Source organism: Oncorhynchus keta, chromosome 4, assembly GCF_023373465.1.
Source record: "Oncorhynchus keta strain PuntledgeMale-10-30-2019 chromosome 4, Oket_V2, whole genome shotgun sequence".
Taxonomy (NCBI): domain Eukaryota; kingdom Metazoa; phylum Chordata; class Actinopteri; order Salmoniformes; family Salmonidae; genus Oncorhynchus; species Oncorhynchus keta.
The window spans coordinates 29,409,481-29,432,806 of record NC_068424.1 but is presented as its reverse complement, the minus strand read 5'-3'; the positions used below and the strand labels follow the sequence as shown (position 1 = coordinate 29,432,806).

The 23,326-nt window shown below is 43.1% G+C and overlaps 1 protein-coding gene across 1 annotated transcript in view; it reads left to right on the top strand.

Annotated features, from left to right (window-relative positions):
- Window positions 1–23,326, top strand: part of LOC118372833 (transcriptional activator GLI3-like) — a 138,545-nt gene that overhangs the window by 70,397 nt on the left and 44,822 nt on the right. The window contains exon 4 of the mRNA XM_052505248.1: window positions 5,756–5,861. Within this exon, the coding sequence (XP_052361208.1) occupies window positions 5,756–5,861 (106 nt within the window). The remainder of the gene's footprint in view (window positions 1–5,755; window positions 5,862–23,326) is intronic.

Genomic DNA, 23,326 nt, shown 5'->3' with positions numbered 1-23,326 from the left:
TAATAAGGAGTGTTGAGGTAGTGTGTGTTGAGGTGGTGTTTAAGTAGTGATTGTTAAGGGTAGAGGGTGTCAAAGCAGTGATTTTTGAGGTAGAACAGCAAGTCAGGGGGGATAAACCTCTCGATGTTGTTGCCCAGCGTTGTGGGCCCTGTGTTTGGCATTGACCAGGGGGCACAACTAGATCCAGCTGTTGGGCACCACTCCCCTGGCTGCCTGCCCATCCTCCTGCTGGCACACGGGCGCCAGATGTTTACACACTAAAAACACATCCTATCACGAAGCCCCCTCCTCCCCTCGCTGTTTGACTGTGTTCTGCCAGTTCAGGCGCCTGCTCACAGATAAAGACTCACTGTCTACAGGTCTGCAGACAGGCTTTTCTATTGTGATGTGACTCGTGTGTATGTTTGTGTGTGTGTGTGTGTGTGTGTGTGTGTGTGTGTGTGTTTCTGTGTTCATGTACACTAACATTCAAAAGTTTGGGGTCACTTAGAAATGTCCTTGTTTTTGACAGAAAACGCACATATCCATTAAAATAACATAAAATAAAATTGATCATTGCTCCAGATACTCAACTAGTCTAAAGAAGGCCAGTTTTATTGCTTCTTTAATTGGCACAACAGTTTTCAGCAGTGGTAACATAAATGCAAAAGGGTTTTCTAATGATCAATTAGCCCCTGAACTTGGATTAGCTAACACAACGTGCCATTGGATCACAGGAGTGATTTTTGCTGATAATTTGCCTTTGCATATATTCCATTAAAAACCAGCCATTTCCAGCTACTATAGTCATTTACAACATTAACAATGTCTACACTGTATTTCTGATCAATTTGATGTTATTTTATTGTACAAAAAAAAAAGTGCTTTTCTTTCAAAAACAAGGCCATTTCTAAGTGACCCCAAACTTTTGAATGGTAGTGTATGTGCGTGTGTAATTGAATCCCTTCCACTTTTAAAAGGGTAGGGTTTCAAGTAGCCCCTCGGGTAGTATGGGCAAGATGCACTCACATAGACATAGCCCATGTTTGAACTTGTCTTACAATGGATTTACAGTACGATGTGTTCAAAACACAACATTCCAGCGCGAGCTCCGGGGATTATATACCAGAGGATAGAGCAGGGATCATCAACTCGATTCAGCGGAGAGCCGATATCTTCTCGAGCGGATGGTCAGGGGGTTGGAAACATAATTACGAATCATTTGTCGACTGCAAATTGGCTGCAAGAAGTACAAACAGATATAATATTTGACTAAAACATAATCGTTTCAAACCTTGCTTACATTTGTATACGATCACATACACAGTATCTCTTTATTAAGTGTGGGAATACTTTGGAACAGATTTCCAAAATTAAAATCACTTGGAGATGATTTTCTGGTGTGTTTACAGTCTTTTATATCCCCCCAAAAATATACACTACCGGTCAAATGCTTTAAACACCTACTCATTCAAGGGTTTTTCTTTATTTTTTTTTTTACTATTTTCTACATTGTAGAATAATAGTGAAGACATCAAAACTATGAAATGTGGAATCATGTAGTAACCAAAAAAGTGTTAAACAAATCAAAATACATTTTATATTTGAGATTCTTCAAATAGCCACACATTCTCTCAACCAGCTTCACCTGGAATGCTTTTCCAACAGTCTTGAAGGAGTTTGCACATATGTGACTCAATGCCTGGATTCGGTCTTACGTAGCAACATTTTAAATGGTGTTTTTTACATTGGATAAAAGTAGACACTCAGAGCTACAAAATGGTATATCATACAGTGCATTTGAGGAACAATGGGAAAGTAATTCTGCTTTGAAAGTTGATCAACTTGTAAACTCACTTTTGAGAAAATGGCCTTTTAATGTTTTGGTATCTCGTGAAGAGCTCTTTTTTGTCTACACTCCTTCAGCGTCGGAGCCCACACTTGACGATGATTTGTTTACCTCTGAATAACATGAAAACAGCCCAATCAGCTCTGCTGGCAACAATTGCATTACTCTTTTTTTGCAGACGTTTACTGACACCAGGCCATATTCAATGGGAGTTGTACACACATCACGTATCGTTAGCTAATGAGCCAGCCAGCTAACGTTATCTAGTTAAACAACAATGAACCGTGCCAACAATGCCACAGTGCTGGGAGCTAACCAACCAGGTTCAATGTTAGCTAGCTAACATTAGGCTCTAACTAGAAAAGCAAACGGCTCTGGGAAACAAATTATAACGTCAGCTAGGGAGCCAGCCAGTGAATGTTAGCTAGATAGCTAATAGTACACTCAAGCTTGAAATGAAACCACTTTCTGTCAAAATAGAAACATGTAATATCTGAAAATGTTGCTAGCTATCTTACCTGTATACATCATCATGCATGATGGACACGTCGACCTGTCAGGAATGCCGTACCATGGTTGCCCTTAGTTTGAAGATGTAATCCTGTGACAGGTGTTTTCTCCATCTCTTTAGCTATCGTACTCCAATTCCACTGATTTTAAAACTTGATCCTCCGGAAAGTGGAGAGCAACACTTATGCAGCTCCACTACACAACACATAAAAAAGCTTTGTTTGACAGGATTACCAACACAGACTGATGAGCTCAAATAGACAGAAGCCTTCTATATGGCAGACCAATCCGAACTCCTCTCTCAGCATGTCCAACACACTAATTATCTCAGCCAATCATGGCTAGTTAAAAAAAATAGTTTTACATTCAAAGGGCTCTCCTGTGAACTCATGAGTTGTGACATACACCTAGTTTCCTGAATCGGGTCACATATGCTGAGCACTTTGTTGGCTGCTTTTCCTTTGCTCTGCGGTCCGACTCATCCCAAACCATCTCAATTTGGTTGAGGTCAGTGGATTGTGGAAGCCAGGTCATCTGATGCAGCACTACATCACTCCCCCTCTTGGTAAAATAGCCCTTACACAGCCTGCAGATGCGTTGGGTCATTGTCCTGTTGAAAAACAAATGATAGTCTCATTAAGCCCAAACCAGATGAGCAGGCGTAATGCTGCAAAATGCTGTGGTAGCCATGCTGGTTAAGTGTACCTTGAATTCTAAATAAATCACAGTGTCACCAGCAAAGCACCCCTATACCATAACACCTCCTCCTCCATGCTTTACGGTGGGAAATACACATGCGGAGATCATCCGTTCACCCACACTGCATCTCACAAAGACACAGCGGTTGGAACCAATAATCTCCCATTTGGACTCCAAACCAAAGGACAAATTTCCACCGGTCTAATGTCCTTTGCTCGTGTTTCTTGGCCCAAGCAAGTCTCTTCTTCTTATTGGTGTCCTTTAGTAGCGATTTCTTTGCAGCAATTTGACCACGAAGTCCTGATTCACGCAGTCTCCTCTGAACAGTTGATGTTGAGTTGTGTCTGTTACTTGAACTCTGTGAAGCATTTATTTGGGCTGCAATTTCTGAGGCTGGTAACTTCAACTTCTTGACGCAACCCATCCCGTTAGCGGGATCATTTTTGTCAGCAACCGCTGAATAGCATAGCGCCACAGTCAAATAATATTACAAAAAAATATTAATGAAATCACAAGTGCAATATTGCAAAACACAGTTTAGCCTTTTGTTAATCCACCTGTCGTCTCAGATTTTGAAATTATGCTTTACAGCGAAAGCAACCCAAGCATTTGTGTAAGTTTATCGATAGCAAAGAAAAACATTATGTACACTAAGCATTAAGTAGCTAGGTCACGAAAATCAGAAAAGCAATCAAATTAATTGTTTACCTTTGATGATCTTCGGATGTTTTCACTCATGAGACTCCCAGTTACACAACAAATGTTCCTTTTGTTCCATAAAGATAATTTTTATACCCAAAATACCTCTGTTTGTTTGTCGCATTATATTCAGAAATCTACAGGAAAGAGCGGTCAAAGCAGACGTATATTCCAAATAATATCCATAATGTCCACAGAAACATGTCAAACGTTTTTTATAATCAATCCTCAGGTTGTTTTTAAAATATGTATTCGATAATATATCAACCGGGTGTGTAGGTTTTTCAATCACACCGGGAGAAACAATGGCCGCTTTACTCACTCTGAGAGCCCCCACCTATCCACTTACGCAATGTGATCTGTCACGCTCATTTTTCAAAATAAAAGCCTGAAACTATGTCTGAAGACTGTTGACACCTTAGGGAAGCCATAGAAAAAGGAATCTGGTTGATATCCCTTTAAATGGAGGATAGGCATGCATAGGAACAGAGAGGTTTCGAAATAAGAGGCACTTCCTGATTGGATTGTCCTCAGGTTTTCGCCTGCAATATCAGTTTTGTCATACTCACAGACAATATTTTTACATTTTTGGAAACTTTAGAGTGTTTTCTATCCTAATCTGACAATTATATGCATATTCTAGTTTCTGGGGCTGAGAAATAGGCAGTTTCAAATGGGTACGTTTTGTAGCCAAAAACGAAAATTCCGCCCCTTACACGCAAAAGGTTAATGAACGTATCCTCTGCAGCAGAGGTAAGTCTGGGTCTTCCATTCCTGTGGCGGTCCTCATGAGAGCCAGTTTCACCATAGTGATTGATGGTTTTTGCAACTGCACTTGAAGAAACTTTCAGTTCTTGAAATTTTCCGTATTGACTGACATGTCTTAAAGTAATGATGGACTGTCGTTTCTCTTTGCTTATTTGAGTGGTTCTTGTCATAATATGGACTTGGTCTTGTACCATTTATACCCCCCCTACGTTGTCACAACACAATTGATTGTCTCAAACGCATTAAGAAAGAAAGAAATTCCACAAATTAACTTTGAGGAAGGCACAGCTGTTAATCGAAATGCATTCCAGGTGACTCCGTCATGAAGCTGGATGAGAGAAAGCCAAGACTGTGCAAAGCTGTCAACAAAGAATCTCAAATATAAAATATATTTTGATTTGTTTAACACTTTTCTGGTTACTACATGGTTCCATATGTGTTATTTAATCATTCTGATGTCTTCACTATCATTCTTCAATGTGGAAAATAGTACAAATAAATAAAAACCCTTGAATGAGTGGGGGGGTCGGGGGTCATTTGGGAAACCCTGGGATAGAGGGTGCAATTGAGGTGAGGATACTTGAACTTCTGTAGTTGTGGTTTCCAGCTCTGGAAAAAAATTCAGCAGCTTCTCTCTCAAGGGTAAAAATAGCCAAGTGCTTGGGAGCTGATATTATGCAAATGTTTTAATGTTTTATATGAGGAATTAGACAGCCTCCCACTTCTTTCAGACAGTTGTGACGAATCATTTCCCTGCTTCCAAACGCATCCTCCATTTTTCTCCCAATTCCCTCAGTGGTTGTTCCTCAGTGTTAGTCTTTGTGTAAAAAGTGTATTTATGCCTGATCAGCCTTACAGCATGAAAAATAAAAATGGCGCCGTCCCCTTGCAGTTAATTTGTGTCTCGGTTTATTTTGAGTTATATCCCTGAGTTGTTTTAGGTGGACTTCCTAGTGAACATTCCAAGGCAGTGAGGCTTTTTAGTTCAGTTGTTTTTAATGAGGTCTCATTTGGGCAGGGCCTCCTGAAAGATAGCCATCAACCACTGCTTTTCATTACTCTGCCCTTAGACCGGCTGAAGAAGCACATTACTTAGGAATGCCCATAAAAACACATTGAGTCAATACATGCAACCATGATTCGATGGTTGGTAAAGAGATATGTGCTTTAAAGCTGATGGTCTGTTTAACGCTCTTTTTTCTCTATTTGTCCCCTTGTCTTTCTCTCTCTCTCTCTCTTACCCCTATGCAGCCCCGCCACAGTTCTTTCCTGCCTTCCATCCGCCGGTGCCCATCGATGACAGACACGCCCAGGGACGCTACATCTACGAGCCGTCCCCTGTTCCCCCGCTGCACGTGTGAGTGTCACAGACTGTACACACACACGCACACACACACACACACACACACACACACACACACACACACACACACACACACACACACACACACACACACACACACACACACACACACACACCCACACACACACACACACACACACACACACACACACACACACACACACACACACACACACACACACACACACACACACACACACACACACACACACACACACACACACACACACACACACACACACACACCTACACACACAAACACCTACACACACACACCGAGACACTTCTTCTCAACAGAAAATAATGCATAGGAGTTTGTTAGGCCTACTGAGAAGTCTTTTGGATATCAGTATCATATCATTGGTGTCAGTATCAACTCAAAGTAGTGGTAATGACAATATAAATATGTTTCTCCTGTTTTTCTCTGGGAGTGTTGCATCCTCCTCAGAGATGCTCTGTGCTCCCCAGATCAAAGGCCACGGGCCCTGTCTGGCAGCAACATGATCCACATGTCAGAGACAGGCAAATGAACACGTGTCAGAAACATGGAGACGAGAGCCCGGGGCGTGTGATTCTCATAAGCACAGTGATCAAGCCTTGTCAAGACGAGACGATGCAACTTTCAACCTGACATGCACACCTTCACTGATACACGAGTAACTCTACTGACATGCACACCTTCACTGACACACAAATAACTGTACTGACATACACACCTTCACACACACATTTTCTGGCATGCACTGTACCATGTATACACCCCCCACCACACATACATGATCACACATAAGTAAGTGTATTAAGCAGAGGAACATGTATGGGTTGAGTCTCCCATTCCCATAATCCTCCTAAGGCTTCACTGACGTGGTTGGCTAGGTCAGCAGCTACACATCAATGTCCTCTGTACTAGGGGATTCCCTCAGTTTCTGTGCGCGCACACACACACACACACACACACACACACACACATACACACTAGCCTCTCTCTTTCTCACTCTCATTCACTCTCCCTCCTTCTCCCCTCTCTTTCTCTGTCTTTCCTTCTTCCGCTTTCTCCCTCTGTTCTGTCTGAACAGTGAGGACTAGCAGTGGATGTTCTGTTGCCCTTGCGGCGCTAGTTTCTAACCCAGAGACAGGAAGGAAGCGATCAGTGCGCGACGGGGACAAATTGGATGGGGCAGCATTATGTTTCATATTCTTCATCATTATCAACTCCCCCACTCCACCCTCACCCTCCCTCGTGCTCGGGAGTCATATCTCTCCCTTGCCGATGTGCCACTAAGCGTAATGAATTTTTTATGCCTCCCCCCCATTCAACCCCTCTCCCTCTCTCCCTGAGGTAAGGAGAGAGGGAGAGGTGAGGAAATAAAAAAGAGTGGATGATTGATGCCCTGTGTCACCGCAAACAAAATACCAAATATAATTTAGCATTTAGCTTATGTGGAGATAATGGGGAGAACACGCGCTGCCAACACGGCTCAAACAAACAGTCGTGCTTGTTATCAGTCAAAGGCGCTTTGGAGAGACCTGGAGCACAGGTTAGGGGGAAGTGGGAGACATGGAACCCACTGAATTAAATTAGGGGGGTGGGGGGGAAGAGAAGAGAAGTTGCGCTGCACCGAACAAACGTGTTCAGTCACTCGATCTCTGTCCAGACAGGAGTTATCTGGCTGGCGCGCTTCGTTTGCTCAACCAGTCAGTGGAGGCGTGGTCGTCGCTGTACTTTACCGCCTGTTCATCCACTTGTATTGCTGCTTAACACGACACGCCGCGCTGAAAGGCCCCATTTCTCATGATTACAAGTCAGTTGTTTAGTGGACGGTCTTATTCAAATTGACTTGGGTGCTAGGTACACACACATTACCGAGTTACACATGTCCCTTTCAAATTGGAACCTACGGTCCTCCGCTCACAATGTCATTACTTAGAGTAGGCAACAGTGTTACACGCTATTGAGGTTAAGTTTACCGTCTGTATAGTCCATCTACAGATGGCACAGTTATGTAGGCTACTGTAGTTTTGCTTCAGATTTTGACTGTAACAGTACTCAGTATTGTTTTGGAACCATACATCTGGCGATTTGGTCTCATGCACAGTGTTTTTAAGAATTTCTTATAAAGGAGCATTCTGATCCAGTCACCCACAACAATGTAGTCAGTGGTCTTGCACACAGAGAGAACAAGCACGGTCCTTCAGGGACCAGGGGGACAGGTGGGGGGATTTCAGAGAGAAATATTGAATTGTTTTAAGACAAGCTCTCCTTAGTGAGCAGAATGAATCGTTATTAGCCCTCTTAAAGATATGGCTAAGTACACAGTAGAGTATTATTGCCATTACTTCCCCATGCAGGGCTCTCATTATAGCTGGTAATTACAGTGGGCCTGGCCCTGCGGCGGTACAATCAATCCAGCCTCGCTAATGCTAGCTGCCGCGCTAAGGCTAACAGCGCTAACGCTAGGACTGTGTCCGGTAGAAAAACAAGCTGCCACCGCCGGCTCATTTTCCCATGATATGTTCTGCCGTCTAACCGACGTCGCAAATGAACAGAATCCTATCCTATTATTGTGATGGGTATAATTGAAACATGTTTATTTATGGCCTGGTGCCGCAGACGAGGGAGGAACGAAGGAGCGTTAGGCTACGCTAACAGCACTGGGCGATATGAGGCCGACAGAATTAAATTAAAAGCTCATAAAATGAAATATGCTCTGTATTAGCTGCTTGACACTTAATTTGCCTTCAAATGAGCGGAGGAAATCACAAATTAACTGTCCTTTGTGCCCCCCCCCCCCTCTCTCTCTCCTGCTGCACACCGCCTCTATTAGGAAGGGGAGAGTACAATTACAGGCAGGAGCTAGGAGAATTGTTTACTTTATAAATTCTTGCAGGGAAGGCACCCGCCATTCAATATTAAAGATGGAGGGTCAGGGGTTGCCATCGTCGTGTGGGTGCAGGGCATTGATTACGTAAGGACACATAATAAGGGGTTGTAGTCCTGCATGTCTAAAATGGGAAACTGTGGAGTCTTAGAGACCAGCAGAGCTCTGACCAACCACTTTTTATAACTATTGAATCATTGAGTCAGTGCAGCTGATCTAGGATCAGCAGGCCTTTCCTACACTACTGTCAGATCAATATGTGTGTCCCTTAGTGTCTCTGGCCTGGGAACAGCTGACATCCAGTCCCATTGACGAATATCCACCCCTCCACCACTCTTCCTCTAGAGAAGATGCTTCCTCACTTCCTGCTTAAATAAACACACAGACCAGTGAAGAGCAAGCTCTCCATGGGAGCTCTCGTCCCCACCACCGCTCCCATTGTGTCAGCCCGGCTTAATGGGGGGCTGCATGGGGGAGGCCGGGGCCAAAGAGAAGAGACCGCTCCTTTCATATGGGGCATTATTGGACCGAAGACGGCCAAACACAAAACAAAAGGCCCTCTCTTGTGACTCAGCGCCTGGTCTCGGTCACCCGGAGACGGGCCGGGAACAAACAGAGGTATTCGACTACAAGTCAATTATCTGCATGAGAGTTTACTTGGGAGTTAGAGGCCCTTGTGCTTGAATGTGGCCACTAAAACAACAAGATGCTCTTAGGGAATAAGTAATTGACTCATGGCTGTTTGCGTAGCCACGGTCGTTGCGATATAGTGATTTGCTTAGGAATGAGCTCAAATGATCTACTCCTGAGTACACAATGGAGTGTGTAAACTAAGGTATCTCCACAGACTCGCATTCACTCGGATAATGTTTGCATATTGTCATGTTAATGTTAGTTCTGCCATTGTCTCAGATAACATACTGTATGAATACTGGTTATTTTCTTGGACATGGCAAACGAGACATTATGAATCTGGTGCAAAATATATTAGATATGTGCCCTTTCAACTGTGGGTCCCTCAGACACTACAGTCCAATATGGCAGTTAGTTGTGACATGATTTGTAACTTTTTCCCATTTCTTAGTATTTTCTCCTGAGGATTCTCTCTGGCATTGGATGTCTTATAGTAATGATGTCAGAAAGTCACAATATAGAAAACATACTGATTTGGCACAATGTTCTGTGTTTAGTATTTCGTATTTTATTGGGATCCCCAATTAGCAGCTGCCAAGGGAGGGGCTAATCTTCCGGGGGTTCAAACAGGAAACAAAACAAATAACATGCGTAATAGACATAATATACTGTACCTAACACAACATAATACTACATAACACTACATAATCTACTGTCTCTGCCTCACTCCTCAGAAAAAGGAGATGGCTCCTGCCCTTTGAGCCATTCCGGCTCGCACTAGCCAAGGCTCGTGCAAGGCCACCCACTTACATGATACAATACATAATACAGTGCAAATTACAATACAAAATATATAAAAATGGCTGTGTCTCGTAAGTTGTTCTTTGATCTGGGTTTTGAATCTGGTTTTACTGCTAGCTTGAGTTACCTGGGGTGGCAGAGAGTTTCATGTAGTCATGGCTCTTGGGACTGTGAAGAGACCTCTGATTGCATGTCTTGTGTTGTACCGCTGAGTGTCTGAACTGTGTGCTAGCTGCTTTTCAACTTTGAGCCAGGAGAGATTGACATGCAAGTCCCCCCCGTGTAAATCTAAGTGCAATACGTGCTGCTCTATTCTGGACCAACTGCAATTTACTGATGTCTCTCTTTGCTGCACATTAACACACAACTGGGTAGTAGCCCAGGTGCGACAAAACTAGGGCCTGTAGGACCTACAGTATCTGGTTGACTGAGATGTCAAGAAAGCAGAGCAACGCCTTATCATGGACAGACCTCTTCCCATTTTTAGCAACAATTGAGTCTATATGTTTTGACCATGATAGCTTGCTATCTAGGGTTACACCCAGCAGTCCAGTCTCTTCAACTTGCTCAATCGCTACATTATTTAATAGTAGCTCTAAATTAGGTTTAGCATTGAGCGAGTGATTTGACCTCCCAAAAATGCTTATAGTTAGTTACCCATTCTAAAACTGACTGGAGGTCTATGTTAAGGGTGTAAGTTATTTATTTTACTGTCGTAGCTGATGTGTATACTGTTGAGTCGTCACTGAACATTGACACAGGCTTTATTCAAGGTCAATGGAAGGTAATTAATAAAATGCAGAAAATAATAATGGCCCTAGCCGCCTGCCCTGCGGTACACCACACTCAACCAAATTTGCAATAGAGGTTTTCAATGAAAGAAACCCCTCTGTGTTCTATTTGATAGGCAATGATAAGGCAGAGAATGCAAATCCATAACTCCTACGTTTTTAAAGCAATAGTGGCCTGGGACTTTAATGCAGGGAAACTTACATTTGTTTTACATCATTTCTACCAGCATGTTGAATGTGCAACCAGAGGGGGAAAAAAACTCTAGACCACCTAGGTCTAGGTCCAAAATCATCTCAACAGTTTCTACCCCCAAGCCATAAGACTCAAGAACATCTAATCAAATGTCTAACCAGACTATTTGCATTGCCCCCCTTTACGTTGGCACTATTCTCTGTTTATTATGTATGCATAGTCGCTTTAACTCTACCTACATGTACATATTACCTCAATTTCGTGGACTAACCAGTACCCCCTGTATATAACCTCACTATTGTTATTTTACTGGTGCTCTTGAATTACTTCTTACTTTTTTTCTTATTTTGTGCTTAGCTATTTTTTACTTAACACATATTTTTCTTAAAACTGCATTGTTGGTTGAGGGATTGTAAGTAAGCATTTCACTGTAAGTTCGACACCTGTGGTATGTGAGAAATTTGATTTGATTTGCTCAATGATATCAAAAGCTGCACTGAAATGTAACAAAACAGCTCCAACAATATTCTTACTATCAGTTTTTTTCAGCCAATCATGAGTAATTATTGTCAGTGCCAAGCATGTTCAGTGCCCTTCCCGATAAGCGTGCTGAAAGTCTGTTGTTAATTTGTTTGGTCAAACACAACTTTTTCCCAAAACTTTGCTAAGCACTGTGGTGTTAGTGGTGAATATACTTGTGAACCTGGTATTATGTGTGTGTGTGTGTGTGTTGGGCATGTAAGGGTATGCTGCTTCCTGTCTGTGTGGTTATTGCATTCAGAAGTGTGTTTGTACAGCTGTGGTCTCCAAACGGACTGTAAGGTATTCTGTGAGTCTACCAGGGGAAAAGCAGGTCCCATTCATTTCAGTACAACATCAGCACTCTGTAGTCAGCTGCAGTACAACCATAGTTAACTACCCAGAAAGAGGGTGTAATTGATTTTCATGCTATTCCGAGAATGATCATTCCATCTGAGTAACAACATACTGAAACATTTTTGGACATTTGAAATGTAATACTTTGAAAAGCGGCACAAACATGTGGAACTCCAACTAACGGCCCATGAGCTGTCTTTTACCCCACTATCTATGCAAAAAATAGTTTAGAATATTTCATGAATCGTACATTTTCCACCTCCCTATCTACATTTTTGTGCTCTCTCCCTCCCTCTCTCGTCTGTCTGTCTGTCTGTCTGTCTGTCTGTCTGTCTGTCTGTCTGTCTGTCTGTCTGTCTGTCTGTTTGTCTGTCTGGTCACTCTCTGTCTCTCTCTCTGTCTCTCCCTGTCTCTCTCTGTCTCTCTCTCTGTCTCTCCCTGTCTCTCTCTGTCTCTCTCTCTGTCTCTCCCTGTCTCTCTCTGTCTCTGTCTCTGTCTCTCCCTGTCTCTCTCTGTCTCTGTCTCTCACTGTCTCTCTCTGTCTCTGTCTCTCCCTGTCTCTCTCTGTCTCTCTCTCTGTCTCTCCCTGACTTTCTCTGTCTCTGTCTCTCCCTGTCTCTCTCTGTCTCTGTCTCTCCCTGTCTCTCTCTGTCTCTGTCTCTCCCTGTCACTCTCTGTCTCTCTCTCTGTCTCTCTCTGTCTCTCTCTGTCTCTCTCTCTGTCTCTCTCTCTGTCTCTGTCTCTCCCTGTCTCTCTCTGTCTCTGTCTCTCCCTCTCTTTCTCTGTCTCTGTCTCTCCCTGTCACTCTCTGTCTCTCTCTCTGTCTCTCCCTGTCTCTCTCTGTCTCTCCCTGTCTCTCTGTCTCTCCCTGTCTCTCTGTCTCTGTCTCTCTCTGTCTCTCTCTCTGTCTCTCCCTGTCTCTCTCTGTCTCTCTCTGTCTCTGTCTCTCCCTGTCTCTCTCTGTCTCTCTCTGTCTCTGTCTCTCCCTGTCTCTCTCTGTCTCTCTCTCTTCTCTCTCTGTCTCTCTCTCTGTCTCTTCTGTCTCTCTCTCTTCTTTCTCTCTGTCTCTCTCTCTTCTCTCCTTGTCTCTCTCTCTCTGTCTCTCTCTGTCTCTCTGTCTCTCTCTCTCTCTGTCTCTGTCTCTCTCTGTCTCTGTCTCTCTCTGTCTCTCTCTGTCTCTCTCTGTCTCTCCCTGTCTCTCTCTGTCTCTCTCTCTGTCTCTCCCTGTCTCTCTCTGTCTCTCCCTGTCTCTCTCTCTGTCTCTGTCTCTGTCTCTCTCTGTCTCTCTCGGTCTCTCTCTGTCTCTGTCTCTCCCTGTCTCTCTCTCTTCTCTCTCTCTCTGTGTTCTTTAGGTGTACGCTATGTTGTTTGGTTATTTACATAAACTGTTGTCAGAGAGCCCAATCTGCACATTGAGGAGCGTCTCGCTGCTTAGCATAAAGACCACAGTCTTATCTCCACTCCTCCCTCCAGATTGCTCTTCTACTCCAGAATGGAAGAGGCATTGCTACACATATATACACACACACACACACACACACACACACACACACACACACACACACACACACACACACACACACACACACACACACACACACACACACACACACACACACACACACACACACACACACACACACACCATGACAAAAGAAAGACAAAAGGCATAGTGCATGGAGTTTTTATAAAGAGCTACAGGAAAATACTGTTAATGTATGTTGAGGCTTTCCTTTCGATTTTTCCTTTTCAAGTGTTGAGGGTTGTATTTATTTTGGGCTGATGTTTCATGTTTTAAAACCATTTCCTACTGTAAGGGAAGGAGTATCATTTTGTTGTCAATCATGCATAAAAAAATATGTTTGTATTTTCTGTTTTAAATACATTTCTGATTTGTAAATCTTATAGATGTATTGAGTATACATTTTCTAATGAGTTCATTCATGTCTGTAAACCACATATAAGCCATTTGAAAATCCCCGATCAATGAACCTGTTTAGTATAAGACTATATTTAGTCCTTTACAATAAATAGAATCATAGTCATATTAAACCTAGATCGAATATTAAGTGGGACTATTAATTCTATTAACATCTAATGATCATTTCCGTTCCGATCATCTAGACATGATCTCTATGTGACTTCTGTCATTAATGCGCATGAAGAGAGGAAGGCGGGCAAGTCACTTTCCTCCCCTCATCCCTAGTTCCCTGCCACTTTCTAGTGGATTCGCCAGGTTCCCCTTTCCTCCTCCTCCTCCCTTTCTTTTTGAACACTTTCTCTGTGGCGTCAGGCTGCAGTCGTTGGACAGGCAGTCGCGCGGTAGCTGGCTTCATGATTAATGGTGTTTATTCTTGACAGAAAGCTCCTTTATTTATCTGCATTGCAGTTTCACCGATACTATCAGTCACCTGAATGAAAAATATTCAGTCATACCAATTTTGCAGTATAATTGAGTAGAGTCACTTCCTTTTCAGTTTTTCCTCCTCCTCCCCTCTCTCTCCCTCCCCTCTTCTCCCTCCACTCCTCTCCCACTCTATCTGGCAGTCTTATCATGGCCACAGTAATATTCGCGCCTTGCGTTGCTTGATATGGAGAGGCTGACTTTAGCCTTATTTGACATAAAGCCTCTTCAATTTTCACTGGAGAAAAAAAAGGGAAGAAAAAGAAAGTTGCGCGCCACTCTGTGAAATGGACGAGAGAGGCGGGAGAAGTATCTCCCCCCTCTCTCTCTCTCTTTTTTTTTCTCAAGCAATTTCAGGATTTAGAGAGAAAAGGAGATAAATGCCTATAAGCAGAAATGCGGGCAGATTGAAGTTATATCTATTTTTTTTGTAATACACCAGTTTTGAAAACCTAAATGGACGGTGTCCTCTTTTTTCCCTCACTGACAGTGCAATGAAGGGTGATATTTTTGAAGGCACCTGTGCATTTTGAGGATGATGGATACCAGATGAAGGATGCCGAGAAAGTATTAGGCAGATGACATGTGACAGGCCCTGCTCAGGCTTACGGTTGAGCCATTACCCAGGAAAACCTGTTTGGCCATGTTGCTAAATTCTACTTATGAGCTGCTGTTACTACCATACACATACAGTATATTCTAGAAATGATATTTCTATGGTTACTACACATAGACTGTTGTGGACAATATTGCATACATTTTCTTAGGACATATGGAATACATATTTCTATTTCTGATGGTTATTGCATGTGTATTGTTGCTGATATATAAGAAATATACATTTTGTAAAGAAATATAGGATATTTATTAATATTAAATTCACAGCTTCATAGCTATTTTAATAGAAATAGTAGGTGGTACTGTATAAATTGTTGTTAAATGTTATTTTGCCGTACATCATATATTTTTGTTTCCACCCAAATCAACATGCAAAAAAAAAATACAAAAAGATTAAAATGTCCCTTTCCTGCTTTTGAAATATACCAAAATAAATGAGAACATGCCCCTGGCGATTGTGATTTTTATTGAGTAGTAAAACACAAGGTAAAATGAATAACCCAGTTGTTTCTCTGTACATTTCCATTGGTCTTTGTAGGTTTAATTCCTTTAAGACTACAGAAAATCATTTATTTGACTACAAGAATAATATTCATCTGTCTACTAGTGGCTTTTTGAATTTCCACATGTAACATATTAGTACATTAGATTTTCTGTACAGAAATCTAATACCCTCCTGTTTTATATTTGAGATCTCAATTTGTAGCTAGTCCATGTTGCACAATGGAAGAGAGAGTCTGGAGGAGAGGAGATAACAGACAGGTGCTAACAGCTAGCCGTGTGTGTCAATCAGCATGTCAGTTTGTGTCTGTGTGTGTGTGTGTTGTGTGTGTGTGTGTGTGTGTGTGTTCAATCTGCCTAAGGTTAACAAAGCACTTGTGCTCAACTGTCAATTTCATAATGGGAAGATTCGACAACCATGTCATTACATCACTCGCCATTTACAATATTAAGTAGGGTTAGTTGAATAATGCTTTCCATCTTCAGATTTTTCTTCCAAATAAATGAAGATTCAGAAAATAAAAAGCAGATACAATTGTAACTGTGCAAAAGAAGTGTATGGACACGATATGCTATGAAATAAATGACAACATTGGAAGTGATTAATTGTGATTTCAATTGACCTTTAATAAGTTTTTTTAAAATACCACCAAGCAACCATTATCACAGCATTCTATCTTTGACATTCCCTCTGTTTATATCCCTTTCATATACAGACCAAAATCCCACTAATTGACCATGTCTGCCTTTTATTCCAGCCTTTTCGTATATCTAAAAGGGGCAGCGGGTTAAAAACATGTCAAATTAAAAGAGACACCCTGTTTCGAATCAAGGCTGTATCACAAACGGCCGTGATTGGGAGTCCCATAGGGCGGCGCACAATTGGCCCAGCGTCGTCCGGCTTTGGCCGGATAGGCCGTCATTGTAAATAAGAATTTGTTCTTAACTGTCTTGCCTAGTTAAATAAGGGTTAAAAATAAAAATAATAATTTTTAAAAAGCCACACACACAAAAAAGGCATGATTCCTGCATTTTCACAGACCCTGTAATCAAAATACAGGTATTGGGTCTATGTGAATGGTTCTCTGCTTTTTTTGCAGGTAAATCCATTAACACTTCCATTGTTTAACACCTCCCTAAAATGCAAAAAGCCCCCATGGTTTAACAACACCCCACCACCCCTCCTTTATTTGCTAGTTACCCGCTGATATGTATAAAAGGGATATTATACCTGCAAAAAAGTGGTAAATAAGGGGCTGTTTGAAAGGGGGTCATATAAACATTGCCTTGTATTTTTTTGTAGGTAAATACCACATCTTCTGTCTGAAATGGGAATTAGTTCAAATGTCATTTTAATTCATATTTACCAACATTATTGACAATTACAAATTTTGGAAAATGTACTCAGATTTTTAAAAAAATAGATTATCGTAATGCTATTGATAAGGAAGACCTCAGTATATCCCAGCATTCCAGGGCCGTTTCATAAAGCCTCTCAGAGTATGAGTGCTGTTTGAGGATCAGTTTTGCCTTTTAAATTATAACGAATACATTTATACGGACAGGAAGATCTGATCCTAGATCATCACTACTGCTCTGAGATGCTTTATGAATACTCTGTTGACTGGGGGGATACCAGGCTTGTGGGAGGAGCCAGCTGTCACATTAAAGGGCTGTACATTCTATTAATTGGCTTATTAAAGGCCCCTCCCTCCTCATTAGCAGCTATTACAAAACACTTGGGCCTATTACCCACAATGCACTCTGATGCTCTCAGAAACCAACCAATCTATTGCACTGGAGGTATGGGGTTCAGAGGGAGGGCAGAGAACAGCTGTTTGTTTTTGATATTTGTTTCATCTTAGAATATTATTTTGCATGAATTGTTTTTATACAGTAACATGCATTTGTACAAAAGAAAAACTGGATAAGAGATTTTGCTATACACAAAGTTATACTTTTGAGAAAATACACCAAATGTCATTACATCCTGTCTGTTGTACCTTATAATAGTTGTTAGGTTAAGAAAATTCAAAATAATGTGATTGAAGAGAGAGTACAGTATGTTGTCAGTGTTGTGACTGAGACCCTTGTCCTGTGCAGGCAGGCAGAACCGGTCCGGCGGGCCGTCAGATGAAAGTGTAGAAATGTGGACTTCCCATTATTCCGTCTTGGGCTCGGGGCCCTCTGATCTCACTCTGGGGGCCAGTTATAGCAAGTAACAAGATCTAGGGAACAGGGCCGTAAATTCTGCCTGCTATTCGCCAGAAAGCCCCCCAGTCCTCTCCATCCACTTCTCCCCTCATCAAGCTTCAAGTAAACGGAGGAAAACATTAATTTAACACGATATAATATTACCACAGGTTGCAGTTTAAAAAACAAAACTGTCTGTTTAACATTTGTTAAACCGTTCCGATGACCATCGACAGCTTTAGCAGTGAAGGAAACGAGTTAATGATCTTCTCTCCACAACTGACCCTAGCTCTCCTTTTCACTCCTCCTTATGAGGCCATTTCTCCATTCCCATTCTTTCTTTTGAGCTATTGTGGCGTTTCACCATGTTTCTTCTTCCGTTACCTCCCTTCACCGAGGATACGAATCACATTCACATAAGGTACTCTATTCTTTTCAGCGCCGTATCTCTCTTAACCAATGAAATCTGGAGTCAACTATTCGTATAACGTGAGTCCATTCATTCTGGTGGGAGAAGAACATTCTCACCTGTCCCACTGAGCTTAGCTGTTTGGATTGAGCGACAGAAAGAGTCCACCTCTGCTGCCTTCGACTCCCCGCGATTACCGCGCTCTCTCAGAGAGGGGTCAGCGTGGGAAGCACCCCACACATCATCCAGCGGGAGCTGGCACAGTCATGCACAGTCATGCACACAGCTACGGCGCGTCAGAACTGTTGAAAGCAATGCAACTAGCGTTTTGGTGCTGCTGAGTCTCTGTGTGCCTATGTCAGGCTGAAAGGGATTGCTTTTTACCAAATGAGAGACGAACGTTGATGGGAAGTGGACTGGTAGACTGGCGAGTTCAGATATCGATGTTGTCTGTAGATGTGCACACGGGGCAGGGTGTTTTTTCCCCCCGTTTGACTCGTGTCTCAACCTTCGTAGTAGTTCACCTCGATTTAACTCACCAAAGTACTCTGAATATATGGAGAGCTATTTCATATATGTGCTGTGTGTCCTCCTTAACAGTAGCATAATGTGGCGGGTGAGATTGTGTACGGGTGTGAAATGTCCTTCTTAGTGATGAGGTTCCTCGCGTACTTAACCAGCCCGAAGGTTGATCATGCAGGGCCGAGGCCTGGGATGGTGTGGGCTGAGGCAGAGGAGCAACACCACCATGTGGCCCAGCACGTTCATGATTAAATATCAGGCAACTCTACTTGACATTTTATTAGTCCAGCAAGATGGATGAAATGGCATGAATAAAGTATGTTGTGTGTCCGTTCACTTTCCCACCCGCTTCTGCTGCCTGACTGCCTCCTCTACTCTGTCCAGGCAATGTTTTATTTACCTACCCCCCTCTTTCCTCTAACGGGTATATGTTAGGAAAAATTGAATGGATTTGAAGTTGCTTTTTTCCGTGCTTGAAGAGGAAATAGTTGATTCCTCCTCTTTTGCTTTCTTTTTCCTCCTCTCCATCTCCCTCCCTCTCCTCTCCTCTCTTTCTCTCTCTCTCTCTCTCTCTCTCTCTCTCTCTCTCTCTCTCTCTCTCTCTCTCTCTCTCTCTCTCTCTCTCTCTCTCTCTCTCTCTCTCTCTCTCTCTCTCTCTCTCTCTCTCTCTCTCTCTCTCTCTCTGGAGGATTAGCTCTCTCCTTCCTGGTCACTGTGTGTTTTGTTTGTGATTAGCTCGGGTCCGTCTGTGCAGTGGCTCATTTCTGAGGCCTACTGTGACAGAGTGAATTGCAGTGGTTCACAGGGAGCTCTCTCTGACCACTACACTGATACACCGCTGCCCTAGCAGCCCGGGGCAATGTTACCTCTCATCTCTCTCACCTGGGCCCCCACCCGCACTAACACCCTGACTGGCCCCAACCCCAACACCACAACTCATTACAGACGAGTAGAGTTAGTGAGGCGATGGGTTGTAGAGGATACCTGGCTATTTAAGGCACTGTGTGTGTGTGTGTGTGTGTGTGTGTGTGTGTGTGTGTGTGTGTGTGTGTGTGTGTGTGTGTGTGTGTGTGTGTGTGTGTGTGTGTGTGTGTGTGTGTGTGTGTGTGTGTGTGTGTGTGTGTGCTAGGAGGATGGAGACATTTTCTGAGAGGATGTGCTGATGATAGATGTACTTCCCCTTCTCTTTCTGAAGTTGTTCTCTTTCAACACCCAGGAGTCCCCTTTTCTCCTCCCTGTAGCCCGGGGCATGCCAGAGGAACTCAAACAAGCCCTGTGAAAAAGGTTAAGTCCACTTGTATTTAATGTTGACTCTCACTTTGAACAAGGGCAACCAACTGTGACTTTTTTGCAAAGTGAGATGAAGGGGATTGGTTAGAGTGGGTTGTTCGGTGTTACTTGGGAGTACATTTAGCAAACCGTAAAGAACCGCAAAGGACCGTCAAGTATGACAAAGGAGCATAAAAAAGTGAGAAGAAAATCGTACAATATGTTACGAATTTGTAAGTGCTTAAGATCCTGAACTGCATCTTTAACTTCCAAGCCCCCTTAAAATCACAGGGAAAAAAGGCAGAGTCATTTTGTATAATTTCACTTTCATGTTGTGATTTTTTTGTTGTTGTTGGTGTGTACACTTTGTTCATTCGCTTTGGTAGACTTCCTTATCTCGATGGCTGAAACTACGTTTAATTACGGTGTGGAAATGGTTTTCCAAACAGCCTGTGAAAAAGCCTGCTGAGAAGCAAGCAGCAACATAAATGTTTCTTTTAAAAAGGCCAAAAACATTCTCTCATTCATGGCAATTGTGTTTTGCCACAATTTGGAACAAAATGACAGGGCCTTTTATAGACAACTGAAAAGTGTGTACTGATCCAGTTGACCTTGCCTAACATTAACTCAATGGTCACTTCCAAGGTCACACAGTACAGTAAGTATGGAGGATGCAGTTGCCCTTAGACACTGATCTAAGGTACATTTTCCATCTCCCTCCCTAATGATTAAGGTACTTGAAAGATACAAACTGATCCTAGGTCTGTGCCTAAGGGAAACTTCTACCCAGAGTGTACACTGATGGCTTTCACACGTTTGTGACTTCACACTGTCGGAGCGGTGAGTTAACAGGAGTATGTGTGTTGTGTGTGTGTGTGTGACACCTGGGCCCAGCTGTTATGACTTGAGCCTGTCACACTCACTGACTCCTGTTTAACAAAGCTTCTTATCCCAGTAATAGCATGGAGTATCGTGCCTGCTGGGATGTGAATCCTCCTTGCAGGACAATTGTGCGATGTTCGCCTGCGTGTGTGTGTGCGTGTACGTGCGTGTGTGTGTGTGTGTGTGTGTGTGTGTGTGTGTGTGTGTGTGTGTGTGTGTGTGTGTGTGTGTGTGTGTGTGTGTGTGTGTGTGTGTGTGTGTGTGTGTGTGTGTGTGTGTGTGTGTGTGTGTGTGTGTGTGTGTGTGTGTGTGTGTCGACGCACATGCATGTATGCGGAGCAGGGATTTTGTTGTTGTTGTGTGTGTTCCTTGTGTGAGACACAGATCTAGCGCTCTCTCTCTCTCTCTCTCTCTCTCTCTCTCTCTCTCTCTCTCTCTCTCTCTCTCTCTCTCTCGCTCTCTCTCGCTCTCTCTCTCTCTCTCTCTCTCTCGCTCTCTCGCTCTCTCTCTCTCTCTCTCTCTCTCTCTCTCTCTCTCTCTCTCTCTCTCTCTCTCGCTCTCTCGCTCTCTCTCGCTCTCTCTCTCTCTCTCTCTCTCTCTCGCTCTCTCGCTCTCTCTCTCTCTCTCTCTCTCTCTCTCTCTCTCTCTCTCGCTCTCTCTCGCTCTCTCTCTCTCTCTCTCTCTCTCTCTCTCTCTCTCTCTCTCTCTCTCTCTCTCTCTCTCTCTCTCGCTCTCTCTCTCTCGCTCTCTCTCGCTCTCTCTCTCTCTCGCTCTCTCGCTCTCTCTCTCTCTCTCTCTCTCTCTCTCTCTCTCTCTCTCTCTCTCTCTCTCTCTCTCTCTCTCTCTCTCTCTATTTATCCCACAGAGGGATTTCCTCCTTGTTGATGGGACCATGAATAGAGAACCCCCCTTCTCTGACCCTTTGATGTTAGGGGTCACAGAACTCCCAGCCCCCCCCCCACCTCTTAGTGCCAGGGGGGCATAGTTACACCCGGGCATGCTTGGCAACCCCATAGGTGCCACTCCTGTCTCTCTCCTCCTGCTCTCTACCTTAAGCACAAGCAGACACAGGCAGGGTTCATATTCGGGCAGAGTAGAGAGACATTCTAAAGTGGAGGTCACCAACCGGTCGATCACCAAACTTTTCTGTAAAAAACCCAACGATAAAGCCTTGCGTTCTTATTTTGTTTGACATTTGTTTCTTGCTTCGTGCACTTGATTCAGCAGCCCTGGTGCCGGGAAGGCAAAGTGTTGCCATGTTGAACCATTCCATGTGTCTGGAGATAGGACTCCGCCTACCCGGCAGGCCCAGGGAGAAGATCAAGTGCACCTATAGGCCTATCGCTGGCCAATCAGATAGATCACCAAGTCTGCACAATTTGCTCGAACCATAGACATAAACTTTTAGAACCGCGACTAGAGAGAGACTCAACGAATATTCAGCACCGTCAACACTTTGTTCAAAACTTTTATAAGCCATAAAAGGCGTGTTCTCCCTACTTCCACACGCTACAACCAACACTAAACCTGCATTGTTATGATTAGCGGTTTGTGTCTTTTTTAATATCTAGTAATATTCCAGTGTATTTGGTCATAGGAGTAACAACATGAGTTGGTGGATGAGGCAGACTTGAGTTTCGCCATCAGCTGGAAGACTGTGTCCCCTTTTCTCAGCGGAGGGACGGTGAGTAGGGTGAGAGGTATCCTCACCACTGCTCCCTCAATCCCCTCAGACTGACCATCAGATGAAGGCCATCCGTCCAGTAAATATATAAATACATATATATAATGCTCACTCAGCTGATGATATATTACCATTGTGATTATATAATAATTTTTTGAAAATCTATCTTTTCAAAATGGTCTGAGAAGAACAACATTAGCAGAGCTATTCAAGCGTAGCGGCGGCAGGGTAGCCTAGTGGTTCGAGTGTTGGGCTAGTAACCGAAAGGTTGCAAGTTCGGAATCCCCGAGCTGACAGGGTACAAATCTGTCGTTCCGCCCCCGAACAAGGCAGTTAACCCACTGTTCCTAGGCCGTCATTGAAAATAAGAATTGGTTCTTAACTGACTTGCCTAGTTAAATTAAATAAACATAGCCAATATGCAGTGATAATGTAATGGGCCCGTAAACCTACTGCACAAACCTGATTGCTACAGTACTGTTTTGAATGGGTTAATGTTGCATAGCCTTTTGCATAGTTTAAGTAATAATAAAATATCTGAGCTGTAGATCTCGGCTTGACCCCTGTTCTAAATGGTGTTGATCACTACGGTGGTGGGAGACAAACACAACATGAAGGTGAATGGTAGGATGAGGATTAGGGTTTGTAGGTGCCCCTTTGAGTTACAAGTACACTACAGTCCTATAGCTTTGCCTTTGAAATCACTGGACTGTCTAAATCACACATTTACCCTTCCTTGCATAAGGCAATAAACCAATACCTGTATTTCAAACCAGCTTTAATCTGATTTGTACACACAATGTA